The sequence below is a fragment of the Pantherophis guttatus genome, chromosome 2 (genome assembly GCF_059756535.1).
Source record: "Pantherophis guttatus breed Tessera chromosome 2, ASM5975653v1, whole genome shotgun sequence".
NCBI classification, from domain to species: domain Eukaryota; kingdom Metazoa; phylum Chordata; class Lepidosauria; order Squamata; family Colubridae; genus Pantherophis; species Pantherophis guttatus.
The window spans coordinates 252,534,379-252,549,467 of record NC_142064.1 but is presented as its reverse complement, the minus strand read 5'-3'; the positions used below and the strand labels follow the sequence as shown (position 1 = coordinate 252,549,467).

The following is a 15,089-nucleotide window of genomic DNA, read 5'->3' as shown; positions in this document are numbered from 1 at the left end:
CCAGAGAAGAAGCTACACAAGATTAGGTTAACAACTCTTAATGCTTTTTTGGCAATGTTGTTACAGTGGGCTCGGACACTTAGCTCTTTAGAAATGAGTACTCCAAGGTCCTTGACAGAGTGAGGGTCATCTACAAGGTCATGTCCATCTAATTTGTATTTTATGTTTTGATTTTTTTTGCCAATGTGTAAGACAGAGCATTTGTACAAAGTATTTAGTCGATTCAAGCTCCAATTCTAGTGTTAGCTTTCTGGAGTTTCTGAATCAAGCTACAGTGTACAAAAATGTAAATTTTCTCTTGCCTTAGCAGAAGTGGTAGATGCTGTTGAGAAAGTGTTCCCTTTGCTTGGTCTAATTTCTACCCAGTGCCTCTTCTCCTGTTTTCATCTACAGTAGAAGTAGTCCTCGACTTACAAGTTCATTTAGTGACTGTTCAAAATTACCAATGATCCCTGAGAAAAGTGACATGTGACTTTTTCACATGACCATTGCAGCATCCCCATGGTCATGTGATCAAACTTCATGGGCTTGGCAACGGACTCATATTTATGATGGGTGCAGTGTCTCGAGGTCACGTTATCCCCTTTTGTGACCTTCTGACAAGCGAAGTCAATGGGGAAGCCAGATTTATTTAACAACTGCGTTACTAACTTAACAACTGCACTGATTCGCTTAACAAGGGTGGCAAGACAGATAAAATGGGATAAAACTCACTGCCTCACTTAGCAGACAGAAATTTTGGCCTCAATTGTGTTTGTAATTTGAGGGCTACCTATAGAGTGTTCCCACTTAAACCTTCCTATTAATAATCTTCTGGACTTGTTTCTATCAGATTTTTGTCTAAAATGCTCTCTGAAGTCTTCATAGGCTCACATCATTAACAACTTTCTGGTGGCTAAGACAAAGCATCTTTTTGGAGAAGACTTTTCTCCCCCATCTAACACCTTGGACCACCAAATATCACTGCCAAACCCTTGGCTGTGAGAAAGCTGAGACAGGGAATAAAAACATCTTGTCTCCTTTTTATCTTCATTGCAATACAAATATTGTGGGAACTGTATCCAAAACATATCCTAACAGAAAGAGGGTGTTTAGAAGCCAAGGATATCATAGAAGGAACAGAATACCCAGTTAACAATTTAAAATTTTTATTTAAGCAATCATTAAAAAGAGAAGAATACAATATACAAAATACAGCATTGATGGATTCTTGGAGATAGTGATTGCCCTGCAAGATTCTGACCATTAATTATTTTTTTTTATGTGGAGTTTATGATTTATCTACAGCTGTTTACTGAGTGAAGAAATTCTGGAATTGTGAGCTGATCAAGCATTCTGATTATATAAAACAAGCAATAATCTATCAACAGCTAAACGATCGATAGGACCAGTACACTGATAGGATCCCAGTAATTCTGCATGTGGGAAAGTATAATGAGAAGATGCTTCTGTTTATAATACAGGTAGTCTTTGACTTAAAAACATTCATTTAGTGACCGTTCAGTTACAATGGCAAGTGGGGAAAAAAAGTGACTTATGGACTGTTTTCCACACGACCATTGCAGCATCCCCGTGGTCATGCAATAAAAATCTGGACGCTTGGCAACTGGCGTGCATTTCTGACGGTTGCAGTGTCACCTTTTGTGACCTTTTGTCAATGGGGAAGCCAGATTTACTTAACTGTATTATTACCATGTTTCTCCAAATATGACATACCCCAAAAATATGCCCTAGCCCGATTTTCACACCTGTGCCTAAAATAAGCCCCACCCCAAAAATAAAGGCTAGTTAAGCTCCACCCATCATCTGATTGTACGAGGTGGGGTGAGGTGCAGACTTAAAAATCAAGCGCGGGTGGGTGGTGGTGGAGCAAGGAAAGCAGATGCATCAGAGACCCTGGCTTGTTTCTCTCCCTCAAAGTCCGCCAGAAATGGGTCTTTGCAAGGCTCGTCACGCCGGTGAAGCCACTTGTGTTGTTGCGCATGAATGGTGGCACTGCCGCGGCGTTCTACAAGGTTCATTGCGCCAATGCAGCTACTCATGGCAGGACGCCATGAGGCTCGTCACACTGGGGATGCCACTCGTGCATGCATCAGCACAACAAACAAGGGTAGGGGGGAAAAATTAAGACATCCCCGAAAATAAGGCCTAGTACTTATTTCGGAGGTCGAAAGAAAATAAGAACAGGGTCTTATTTTCGGGGAAACACAGTAACAACTGCAGTAATTCACTTAACAACTCATAAAGGTCATCAAGTGGGGCAAAACTCATTTCACAACTGTCTTGCTTAGTGACAGCAATTTTGGCCTCAATTGTGGTCATAAGTCAAGGACTACTTGTAAATCATTTGCCTCTACAGCAGAACCACAGAGCTTCCACCCACACTGTCTTCTTTGATATCATTCCTTAATTTAGTGCTTTACAAATAATCGGGCCCACCAAGCCCATCCTCTACCTTTTACATTAAATACAATCTTCCCCTGCGTATCTTTGTATACGTTGATTTCATTCTTTCCATCTCCCGAGCGGAACGTCACATTACTCCCTCCGCATGAGACCTCCAACACAGCATTGTCCTGCACAGTATGCGGTTCCTTGGGAAATTCCTCTATTATCTCATTTAGGCACTGCCGCAGCTCCTCTGATCCTTCAAGGGAGGCCAGCTGTTGGTCGACATTCAAGATGCTGGCAAGGCTGAGTGGTAAAGACTGGCGCCTCAGCCTTGCTACATAGACTTGTGAATTGGCTTCTTTGACCGTGTAATGTGTTTGGCCGTCCACCCAGAACACCTCAATATAGTTTTCTCCTTTCCCTGACACAAACTCCTTCCTCGTTCCGTTACACTCAAGGATCATCTTGGCATTCTCCTTTACCATCTGTGGCTCCAATGTGAATTCCTTGATGGCTGTGTCGAAGCAATTTTCCATGGCCTCACAAAATGGCTCGGATTTCTGTGCTTCCAGCAGGTTTGTCACAGTGAGACTTTTAGGGACCGCTTCTTTAATAGGGACAATGGCGGTCTTGGGGTACCCAAATGGATACCTTGCAACTAGCCTATTTTCCTTCAATAATAAAAATAATAAAAACAAAAAAACCAGGACACCACCACCACACCTTGCCAAGGTGACACTTTTGATGGAAGGCAGAGTCTGTGGGTACCTGTGGAAGACGCAGGACACAGTATTTTTGATGCCACTCTTTATGTTACGCCCCAACATTGTGGATTGTTGTAAGAAGAGCCCCCAGACTTTCTTCGGGTAGGAAGATCTATAAACCAGTTTGAACTCATTAGCTTCTTCGTCAATCAGAAAAAGTTTAGGGAAATTATTGTCCTCTTTCATAGTGGCAAAAGCTGTCAAGGAAAAAAAAAAAGAGTTTGGAATTAGGGACTTGGTAAGCCACAAAACGGGACACAAAATATTGCCGTAACTGCCACAGTACTGGCAAAGCCTCTAAATGGTTTTCTTTGACCTTTTAAAGGGGTGAAGATTTTGTTAAGATTGCCCAGCCTCACGAGGTCAAGCTGTCCCTTATCTGAGAAGGTAGCTAACTCCTCGTTCTTTAGTTTATCCCATTACCAAACACAAATTAAAAAACAGCTTGGTCAGATGCTTTATAGGTAGTCCTTGATTATGACCACAAAGGGAACTGGAACTTTCAATACTACTGGATGCAGTCATTAAATAAGGTGGGCTCAATGTTATGATCTACTTTGCTGTTGGTCGTTAAGTGAATCACCAGTCATTAAATGAATCCCCATTGTCATTAAGTGAATCCAGCTTTCCCCATTGAGTTCGCTTGCCATAAGCCACCTGAGAAGGCCACAAATGGCAATAACACATGACTTAAAGACACCGCAACAAGCATAAATACTTGCTGGTTGCCAAGAGCCCAAATTTTGACCATGGGGACACTGTGAAAGTCAAAAGTGTGAGGACCTGTTGTCACATTAACATCATGTTAAATGATCACTGTTTGTTAAATCAGTGATCATAAGTCAAGGACTACCTGCATATATACCGTATTTTTGGGAGTATAAGACGCACTTTCCCCCACCCACCCCATAAAAGAGGGTGAAAAACTGGGTGTGTCTTACACACCGAATGTTACATCAGCCATACCTGAGGGGAGGGGGGAGGGAGTTGATTCGGTGGCAATGGTGGCAACAGCAACAGGCAGCTGATTGGCAGTATTCTCCTATCGCCAATCGGAGAGGTGGGATTCAAACAGTTCAGCAGAACCGCTTGTTAAATTGAGGAGAATCGGCTGATTCTACCAGTTGAGCAGTTAGCCAAGGACAACCTGCTGCCCCGTCACTGGGCCTGCCGCACACCCACCAAACCTCCAGACCTGCTGTTCCACTCACCGCCAGACCTGCTGCCCACTTCGCATTCCTGCCGGACCTGCCGCCGGGCCTGCCACCTTGCCGCCGGGCCTGCCGCCCTGCTGGACCTGCCACCTCGCTGCCAGACCTGCTGTCCCATCGCACTGCTGCTGCCCCATCGCATCACCGCTGGACCTGCCGCCCTGCCGCTTTGCCGCCAGACCTCTGGATCTGCCGCCCCGCTCACTGCCAGACCTGCCGCCCTGCCTCTGGACCTGCCACACCATCGCATCACTGCTGGACCTGCTGCCCCATTGCATCTCTGGGCCTGCCTCACCTCCTGGACTGCGTAGACTGTGAGCCGAGACAGAGAGAGGTATGGCTTGGCTTCTAGCGCTGGAGAAGGCAGGCAAGGGTTAGGGTTAAGGGGTTAGGCTTAGTGCCTGTTTGTCTTTGTAAAGGGTTAGGGTGAATCACCAATGTCCTAAAATTCTCAGCTTGCTATTCTTAGTTTAGGGCAGGGCAGGGGTGAAATGCTTCTGGTTCGGACCGGATCGCCCGATCCAATAGCGATGGCAGCGGGTGGTTCGGAGAACCGGTAGCAAAAATCCCTGCCCCCCCCATGCCCAGCTGAGCCGCACGATCATCAGAGGGTTTTTTTTTTTTTACTTTTAAAAGCATTTTTTCTACAACCTCTTCCCACGAAAAAATGCTTTTAAAAGTAAAAAAAAAAAGCCTCTGATGATCGCACGGCTCAGCTGGGATTGTCAGAGGCTTTTCAAAGCATTTTTTCCTGCAACCTCTTGGCCGAAGAGGTGGTAAAAAAAAATGCTTTGAAAAGTCTCTGATGATCCCAGCTGAGTTGCCTGATCGGCAGAGGCTTTTCAAAGCATTAGAAAAAATGCTTTGAAAAGTTTAAAAAAAAAAATTGGCCACGCCCACCCAGTTACATTACCCCCACCACCACCAAGCCACGCCCACAGAACCGGTAGTAACAAATTTTACATTTCACCCCTGGGGCAGGGGCGTAATGAGCCAGTGTTGCATGTACTGTATATGGTATACCGGTATCTTGTGTATGAATGTTTGAACATGGTTTCAGCTATAGTGCTCTATACTGTTATAAAGGACACATTATTGTTTTTTCTTGCAGAAAAATACTACGGTACCTCCTGATGCTACATTATTATTTTTATTATTATTATTATTATTATTATTATTATTATTATTATTATTATTATTTATTTATTTATTTAATTTTTATACCGCCCTTCTCCCGAAGGACTCAGGGCAGTGAACAGTCAGAATAACATACATATAATGTGAAATAAAAACAATTTAAAATAATTAAACCAATTTGGCTCATCAGTTAAGATCCTCAGCATAGAATTTAGACAATTTGAAAATTTATGCCAGCCCGGCTTGATGAAACAAAAAGGGAGATCTGGGATCATTGTACATACCGGTACAAAGATGTCAAAGCCAAAAAGACAAGCGTATAAAATCTCTTTTAAGCTGGAAGTCGTGAAATATGCTGAGGAACATGGAAACAGAGCAGCAGAGAAACATTTTGGACCACCTCCAACTGAAAAAATGGTAAGAGAGTGGGGAATACAGGTGGATCAGCTGCAAAAAGTAAAGGATAAAAGCAAACACAACTTTAGTGGGCTTCCTGCAAAGTGGCCAGTTAAAGGTGGACATGAAAGACTGGATCACACATCACTGGAACAGTGGCTTCACAGTTTCCACAAAAATGGTGATATATGAAGCCAAACGCATTGCTGCACAGAAAGGCATTCGGGATTTTATTGGATCACCATCATGGTGCTTCAGATTTATGAGGCGATGTGGCCTTGCTATGCGCACCAAAACTAGAATTGCGCAAAAAATGCCAAAAGAGTATGAATCTAAGATTCTGTCTTTTCATACATTTGTGATAGATTCCAGGAAGAAAAATAATTTTGAAATTGGCCAGATTGGGAATATGGATGAAGTCTTGCTAACCTTTGATGTGCCTTCTAATAAGACTGGTCCTGAAAGGTGCCAAAAGCATAAGCATGAAAACCTCAGGACATGAGAAAACACATTACATGGTTGTGTTGTCCTGCTGTGCAGACGGCACCAAATTGCCATCAATGTTAATATTCAAAAGGAAAACCTTCCCAAAAGAAGTGATTCCAAGAGGTGGTGTTGTCCATGTCCACGAGAAAGGATGGATGGACGAAAATGGAATGAGAGTATGGATTGAAAAAGTGTAGTCCCAACGTCCTGGAGGACTTCTAAAAAAACCTGCTTTATTAGTGCTCGACCAATTTAGAGCACATATTAGTGAAACCACAAAGTAAAGATTCAAAGAAATGAAGACTTATCTAGCCATAATTCCTGAGGGTCTTACCAGCCAGTTGCAACCTCTTGACGTTTCCATCAACAAACCATTCAAAGCCTACATGCGAGAAGAGTGGAACAAATGGATAGCTGCTGGTAATCATGATCTGACACCTACTGGATGAATAAGGAGGCCCCACTGTCACTCAAGTTTGTGAATGGGTGAAAACATCATGGCACTCAGTGAAGGACGAAATTGTTACACTGTCGTTCAAAAAAATGTGGCATTAGCAATGCCTTAGATGGAACTGAAGATGGTATCATATATGAAGGTAGCGAAGAAAGTGGTATCAGTGATTGTGAACAACTGAGCTTCCTAAATTATGACACTAGTGATGATGAGTTCTTGGGGTTTCCAGAAAATCAGAAGAGTGCTTGAACCTTAAAGTCTCTCATTTGTTAATGACAGTGATGATGGTTCTGTTGACTTTACATGGTTGTAAAAATTATTCTGCTATATTTTATTAAATATATTATTACACCATTTGATTCAGAATATTTTTTCCCCTTGCTTTCCTCCTCTAAAATTTAGGTGCGTCTTATAGTCAGGTGTGTTTTATACGCCGAAAAACACGGTGTATAACGTGTATTTCCCAGAAACTATATTTACATTTTTAATTATTTTGGCCTCCAAAATAAGCAATCAACATAAATCATACTAGGAAACTAAATAAAATAATATACCTTATTTTTCTTTTTTTTCCTTCTTTTATTTTATTATAACATAAAACAACAATACAAGACATACAACATATATATATATATATATATGTGTGTGTGTGTGTATATATATATATATATATGTGTGTGTGTGTGTGTGTGTGTGTGTGTGTGTGTGTGTGTGTATAGTTAATATTTCGGGTTTCTTCCCGTGTAATTGTGGATATATCCCTAAAAGGGTAGAAGCTTCTACCCTTTTAGGGATATATCCACAATTACACGGGAAGAAACCCGAAATATTAACTATACACACATACATACCCGTGAAAACTTACATAAACATATATATATATATATACATACATACATATACATACTCTTTTTACAGCTAATTCGTGATGGTCTTACTTTATTATACACAATTTCCCCTTATTTCTCTTTGTATTATTCCAATTTATTTATTTATTTATTGGTTCAATTTATAGGCCGCCCTTTTCCGGAGATTCAGGGCGGCTTACAATGCGTTAAGCAATAGCCTTCATACTTTTGTATATACCTGCTTAGTAGAGCTTTCGGGGCCCCCCTAAGCGGTGTTCTTTTTTTAATACAAAGTCAGCTTATTGCCCCCACAATCCGGGTCCTCATTTTACCTACCTCGAAAGGATGGAAGGCTGAGTCAACCTTGAGCCTGGTAAGATTTGAACGTGCAGTAATTGCAGGCAGCTGGTGGTAGTTAACAGCCCTTTAGTCTGCTGCGCCACCAATTTACTACTTGTCCCCTTCATTTTATTTACAATATATTTCTCGTCATTCATAACAATTTCTTAATTCTAAAGCTTAAACAAATTCTTTCATTAGTTTTTAATGTTTCTATCAATTCCCCCTATTTTTCTTCCTCATTTTTCCTTTCCTCCAACCGCTTGTACCATTTATGCCAAATCATGTAATATTCTGTGTCCTCCTTTTCTTTAAGTTCTTTTGTTAATCTATCCATCTCGGCACATTCCAAGATTTTTTTTTATTAACTCTTCATCTGTAGGTATTTCCTTTTTCCAATTCTGGGCATAAACTATGCGAGCGGCTGTTAAAATGTGTAATATCAAGTATTTTATTTCCTTCTTATATTTCCTTCTTATATTTTTCTGTAAATATCCCTAACAGGAATGTCTCTGGTTTACCGTATTTTTCAGACTGTAAGATGCTCCGAAGTATAAGACGCACCTAGCTTTTGGGGAGGAAAACATGAAAAAAAAATCTGCCTCTGCTTCTCAGCAATTTGCCTCCTTGCAGCAAACAGCCTAGTCATTTTAAAGTACAGCCTGATTTACAACAAGCAGCTGATTGGTGGTTGGATTTGCCTCCCAGAATACTGCCTATCAGCTGTTCCAGGCTGCGGAGATCGCTGCCGCCCATTGGTGCTGCCACCTATCGCTACCTCTGTGTGCCCCATTTGCCCCACAAATTATTGGGGGCAATATGCTGGCTCTATAAACTGCTTAGTGACAGCTGTAAAGCACTGTAAAGCTGTATATAAGTCTAAGTTTTATTGCTATTCTCCCATGTTCACCTGCACCGATTAAGCATTTAATTAATGATACTATTATACTTGCATCGTCCCAGCAATACATATTTCTCATGTGAGCTATTGCAGGGAAGTTCTCATTTATTGACCACAGTTGAGATCAGCAACTCCATCTCTAAATGACTTGGTTGCAAATCGAAAAATTATGTGACTGCGATTTATAGCAATGACCGTTGTGGTCATTAAACAAATCATACACGGTTGTTAAACGGGAAGCCACATGACTGTGACGTGTGCCATTCTGCAGGCTTCCCCATTGACATTGCTTGTTGGTAGCCAAAATGAAGGTTGCAAATGGCAATCACGTGATCACGGATCATTGTGACTGCTGTAATTTTGCACCTGCTGCCAAACACCCAAAGCGCAATCACATGACTGCAGGGGACACTATAATGGTCACAAGTTCGAGGACCATCTTAAGTCCCACTTGTTCAGCGCTGTTAAGACATTCAAACGTGAGGACCACCTTGTATGTGAAAAAGTTATCAAAGTTGTGAAATGTCATAGGTCATTGACGGCTAACCTTTTCGGCACTGGAGTGTGCGCATTAAGACCAGCTACCCAGCACGCATGCGTGCGCTGGAACTCAAAAGAGCAGCTGGCGATGGCGCGCATGCCCACAGAGAGGGCTCTGTGTGCCACCTCTGGTACACGTGTCATAAGTTCACCATTATGGTCATAGGTCATTACAACAATGCCAGCAACAGGAGCAGAAGTACCATTCATAACCATAAGAGCACACCATCTGCAGCCACTGCTATTAAAAGAGGGGCAATATCAGCTGAAAAGAAAGAAGAGAGTTGGCACAGCCTTGTTTCCAAGGATATGAAACAATTTCTCTAACTTCTTTCCCAAATATGAAAGATGTAGACCCTGCCTGGGGCGGGGAGAATAAGGCACTGCTCTAATGCTACTAGGAATGCAGTAAAATGCAGTTAAAGAAGACTTCTAAGATTATACTTTGGTTGCCACAATATAAAAAAGATGTTGAGACTCTAGAAACAGTGCAGAGAAGAACAACAAAGATGGTTAGGAGACTGGAGGCTAAAACATATGAAGAACAGTTCCAGGAACTGGGTATGTCTAGTTTAATGAAAAAGAGGACTAGGGGAGACATGATAGCATTCTTCCAGTATCTCAGGGGCTGCCACAAAGAAGAGGGAGTCAAGCTATTCTCCAAAGCACTTGAGGGCAGGACAAGAAGCAATGGATGGAAACTGATCAAGGAAAGAACCAACCTGGAACTAAGAAATTTCGTGACAGTTAGAACAATTAATCAGGAGAACGACTTGCCTCCAGAAGTTGTGAATGCTCCATCACTGGAGGGTTTAAGAGATTGGAGAACCACTTGTCTAAAATGGTATAAGATCTCCTGCTTAAGCATGAGGTTGGACTAGAAGTCCCTTCCAACTGTTATTCTGTTCATCAGAATCGTTCAAGCCATGGTATTCCGTGACAACTATAGAAGCAAAAGTTGGGACTTTTAAGAAGCAGGATAGGAAGAATATTGAGGCCTTTGAACTTTATGTTGGAGAAGACTCCTGAGAGTACCCTAGATAGCCAGGAAAATCAGCCAATGGATCAACCAACAAATCCGCCCAGAGTTCTCATTTGAGACACACATGACCAAGCTCAAATTAACCTCTTTTGGACACACGATGTGAAGACTCAACTCTCTGGAAAAGCTTCTAATGCTGGGAATGTGGAAGGAAAGCCAAGAGAAAGACCAGCAGCAAGGCACATGCACTCAGTTAACAGTGGCAATGTGTCTACAGTTGGGAGAACAAGTGCGGGGCAGACAGGGCCGGATTTAGATGAAAAGAGGCCCTAGGCTATTCCACTTATGAGGCCCTTTCACCAGTGGTGGGATTCAATTTTTTTAACAACAGGTTCTGTGGGCGTGGCTTAGTTGGGGGTGTGGCTTGGCAATCATGTGACTGGGTGGGCGTGGCTAGCTGGTCACATGACTGTAGGCGTGGGTAGCTCGTCATGTGACCGGGTGGGCGTGGCTATGTGCATAGGGACTACTCAGAGGGCTGAAAAAAGTCATTTCTGACTGGGCCTCGCACTTTTGACCGGTCCTCACACTTATGACCATCCTCACATTTATGCCCGTGCAGCTTTCTTAACAACCATGTCACTCATTTCACAACTGCTTCTCTTCACCATGGTGACAAGATAGGGCAAAAACGTAAAATGTGAGGACAGTCGTAAGTTCGAGGACTGGTCAAAAGTGCGAGGACCAGTCAAAAATAACTTTTTTAGCCCTCTGAGTAGTCCATATGCACAAAAGGACTACCCAGAGGGCTGAAAAAAGTGATTTCTGACAGGTCCTCGCACTTTTGACCGGTCTTCGCACTTATGACTGGTCATCATTTATGCCCATTGTAGCATTCTTAACAACCATGACACTCATTTCACAACTGCTTCTCTTCACCATGGTGACAAGATAGGGCAAAAACGTAAAATGTGAGGACAGTCGTAAGTTCGAGGACTGGTCAAAAGTGCGAGGACCAGTCAGAAATAACTTTTTCAGCCCTCTGAGTAGTCCATATGCATAAAAGGATACAGCAATAGAGAGGGATGAAGGAAGGGAAGGGAAATTAGAGTAGGAGTGAGGGTAAGAGAGGGAGGAAGAGAGGAGGAGAAGGAGAAAGGAAGAGGAAGTAGGGAGGAGAAGAAGAGGGGGAGGAAGAGAAAGTAAGAAGAAAAGAAAAGAGAGAGGTGGTAGGTTTGAGGAGAAAGATTGCTGTACAATAAAAAAGATGAAAGGGAAGAAAGCCAACCCCAAACAAATATAAAGATATTAAGATAAAGAATGAATTGTTAAACTTTAAAGAATAAAAGAGAACAAATATGAATAAATAACAATAATTAGAAACACACATACAAACATACAATGTATTTTCTTTGAACAGAGTATTTGGCCGGTTCACAAATTTAAACAGTGTTTAGTCATTTCAATTAAATTTACAATTTCTATATTTCCTTTTTGCCATATTTATTCCTCATCTATTTTTGTAAAAAACCAATATTACCCTTCATCCTCATCTCTAATCTTAATCAAATTCAATTTTTCCCTTCTATTCTATATTATACCCCTTCCCATTGTCATCTATTTTTATATCCATCCTCACATTGGTTAATTATGTAATATTAGTTGTTTAATATAAATTCAACATTTTAATATAAATCAATTAGTTATATAACTACCTTTTTTGTATATTAATCAATATGAACATGAATATTCCAATTATTTCCATGCAATCCAATTTCTTACAAATCAATTAATTATATTTACCAATAATAATAAACCAAATAATTTCCCCCATATATTCCTCCAAACCACAACTTAACCATTTCTGCTTTCAACACAATATACAATTAATAGTATCTCAATTATTACAATTCCCTATTTAAATAGAGCTTTTTTTCTTTTGTGTTTTAAAATCCTGAACTCTCCTCTTTTTCCCTAAATTTCCCATTGTTTGCACGTACCTTTTTTGGTGAGGAAAAAGAAAAGAATTCTGCCTGCCTAATTTTCCAACCTTGCAGCAACAGCAAAGCAGTTTCAGTTTCGTTTCTTTGCAAGGAAGCAGAAGAGCCCTGAGCAAAACAGCCCAGACAAATCAGCTGAGAGCAGGGAGGCCAATTAGCCTATGCTGAAGCTCCGTGGGCCAATAAAATTACAAAAAAAACCACGAACCCTTTGTTAAATTGCTGGCTCCCCCACCCCCCTCCCCCCGCCCCCTGAATCCCACCACTGTGTAGGCCCCTCTTGATCTTGAGGCCCTAGGCTGAAGCCTACTTAGCCTATAGGAAAATCCGGCCCTGGGGGCAGATCATCATGGAGAACCATCTAGGTGACTGCTAGGAGCAGATAACTTCATGATACATAATCAGTCAAAACGGTCAATAGTAAATTAATCTGCAAATCACCAGGGTAGTTCTCAATTTTGATGAGCAAAGAGAAGAAATCAATCACTCACCTTTGGCCTCCATGTTGCAGAACAGCCTTCCCTAACCTGGCCACCCCTTGCCCACTTTGAAGGACTTGGCCAAGATAATGGCAAAAAGGCACCGGATTTGCAAACTGCTCAGGTGTCTGCTCTCTGCACAATGCGCTACCACAGGTCCACAGAGATTTGTAATCGAGGAGGAGGAGGATAATTCTCCTCCCCCTTGAGAGCTCTTCAGGCAGCTGATAGGCAGGCCATTTCCCAAACCTCACCAGAAATGATGAAATGGAAATGGAAAACGAAACTTGTCCACTCTCCCAAACACACCACCACCCCTTGTTGTCAGCTAAAAGGATTAAGCAAAAATAAATAAGTAAAAAAAATCCTCCTGTTGGCTGAAAATCTGCTTATGAAATCTCTTACAAAGAAGACCAGTAATGTGAGTTGTTTGGGGAGAGCCAGTCAAGATTCCTTGCGTTTTTTTGGGAATCTAACTCAGGCGTGTGCGAACGCCTCGCATTTCTTTAGCAGTTCCCTCAATGAGCGCCCCCGTCCAAAGTGGGTAAGGAAAGACACCCCGTGTTCATAAATTCAGAAATTTGGGTAGTCTTCTAAAGGTCGTGCATTACTATGATGGGGAGGGCTCACCGACGCCATTTTACTAGGAACAAATACGCCCATTAGGAGCGCGACTAAACCAAATCCTAAAACACCGATTTGCCAGGAGAAAGGAAGGCGCCTCTCTCTAAGCCAAATGAAATTGGGGAGGGGGGCCGGTTTAAGGTAAACTGCGCCGCTTCCAAGAACTTTGGAAGGGAAACACAGAGACCCGATTTCCCCTTTCTTTGGCTGATGGAACCGCTCAATATCCAAAGTTAACAAAGCCGCTTGCCAGGGAGTGTTGGAAGATATGAGAAACTCAATATTAAAAGAGCAGGGAAATTCCCCTAAAAGAAAATAAGCAGAAACTCAGGCAGAGTTTCAGCCCCCACCTTTAGCAATGGGCCATTAAGAAACTGAAGCCACTCTATTTTCCCCAACAAAGGAAGGAAAAAAATTACAGGGGCCTGCCACATCCAAACAGATATGGGACACAGGAAAGAAAAACAAACACCCAAAAAGGAAAAGAAATCAAGCCAAAGTAATTTAAACACATGAGAAAAGGAGATATTCACTAAAACACAGAAATAGCAAACTGAATAATTATAGGGAAGGAACAACTACAAAGGGCTAGGAAAAGCAAAAAAATAGAGAGTGGACTATAAAACAATTACTTATTTGCCAGATCCAGGACGGAAGAACCCAATCACAAACAAAAACAGGATTTAAACACCATAAAACAATCACACACACACACAAATCAAAGGATTCACATGCCAAATCAAAAGAATTTCAAAAGACTTTAAAGGATCACATAGAAAAATCAAAAGACCTTTTAGGCTATAAAAAGGGGTTTTTCTTACAGCTCAAACAGGAGCTAGCCTCGGAACGCTGTGCTTGTATTTGTTTCATGCCTGCCTTCCTATAAACATTAAACTAATTCTGCTCTCAAGCAGCTGACCTCCAATCATTTCGAAGTTATCTCCCAGCCCGGAGTTTTGAATTCAAGAAGGGAAAGCTCTGCCTTCCAACAATCCTTAAAGGGAAAGGCTTCTTTTTCCTTCCAACAGGGTGGGGGGGGGAGGTTTAAGGTAAACTGCGCTGCTTCCAAGAACTTTGGAAGGGAAACGATGAGCCTCAGCTTCTTTATTCTACTCTTCTTCGACCCGATTTCCCCCTTCTTTGGCTGATGGAACCGCTCAATATCCAAAGTTAACAAAGCCGCTGGCTCGGGAGGAAAGCGAAAAGAGAAGCAGATTTGAGTCTGTCTTCCCCATCTGACAATCGGTGCGAAACAGGAGTTACCAGACTGCGCCCCAACAATGCCAATGGGGAGCCCTTCTCGGCTTCTCTTCCATGGAACACTTTTCTGAAAGCGACGTAAGCTGACTTGAGACAATGTTTTGGGCGCGGAACTCGTGGCCAATGGCGAGGAGCTAGATCAGATCGGAGGTGCCTTTCAGGTCCGGCACCTAAGGGCCAGGCGAGACGGCTTCGCAGGCTGAGGGGGTTATAGTGACGCCCCTCGCCGCTTTTATACCAAACGGGCTTGCTTCTTTCCATAAAGATAGTTTAGGGT

General features: G+C 42.1%; 1 protein-coding gene across 9 annotated transcripts; it reads right to left on the bottom strand.

Annotated features, from left to right (window-relative positions):
- Positions 1-1,131: 1,131 nt before the first annotated feature.
- Positions 1,132-15,027, bottom strand: LOC117668003 (uncharacterized). 9 transcript variants are annotated; one of them, XM_087888056.1, is made up of 3 exons: positions 14,472-15,027; positions 4,367-4,678; positions 1,132-3,352 (listed from the first exon to the last, which is right to left on the bottom strand). In XM_087888056.1, exons 1-3 carry the CDS (start codon positions 14,479-14,481, stop codon positions 2,412-2,414), a joined length of 1,263 nt encoding a protein of 420 aa, XP_087744182.1. In that variant the 5' UTR covers positions 14,482-15,027; the 3' UTR covers positions 1,132-2,411. The 9 variants fall into 9 exon arrangements, with proteins under 9 accessions (XP_087744182.1, XP_087744184.1, XP_034277568.2 ...); XM_087888058.1 differs by having other exon boundaries at positions 4,367-4,720; positions 14,816-15,018; XM_034421677.3 differs by having other exon boundaries at positions 14,374-14,994.
- Positions 15,028-15,089: the final 62 nt, after the last annotated feature.

Coding starts and splice junctions, on each gene's coding strand:
- LOC117668003 (XM_034421675.3), bottom strand. CDS start 14,422: ATGAAACAAATACAAGCACAGCGTTCCGAGGCTAGCTCCTGTTTGAGC. Junction 4,721..14,373: donor GGCTAGCTCCTGTTTGAGCT/GTAAGAAAAACC, acceptor TGCCTTCTCCAG/CGCTAGAAGCCAAGCCATAC. Junction 3,353..4,366: donor AGTGGGCAGCAGGTCTGGCG/GTGAGTGGAACA, acceptor TTTCCTTGACAG/CTTTTGCCACTATGAAAGAG.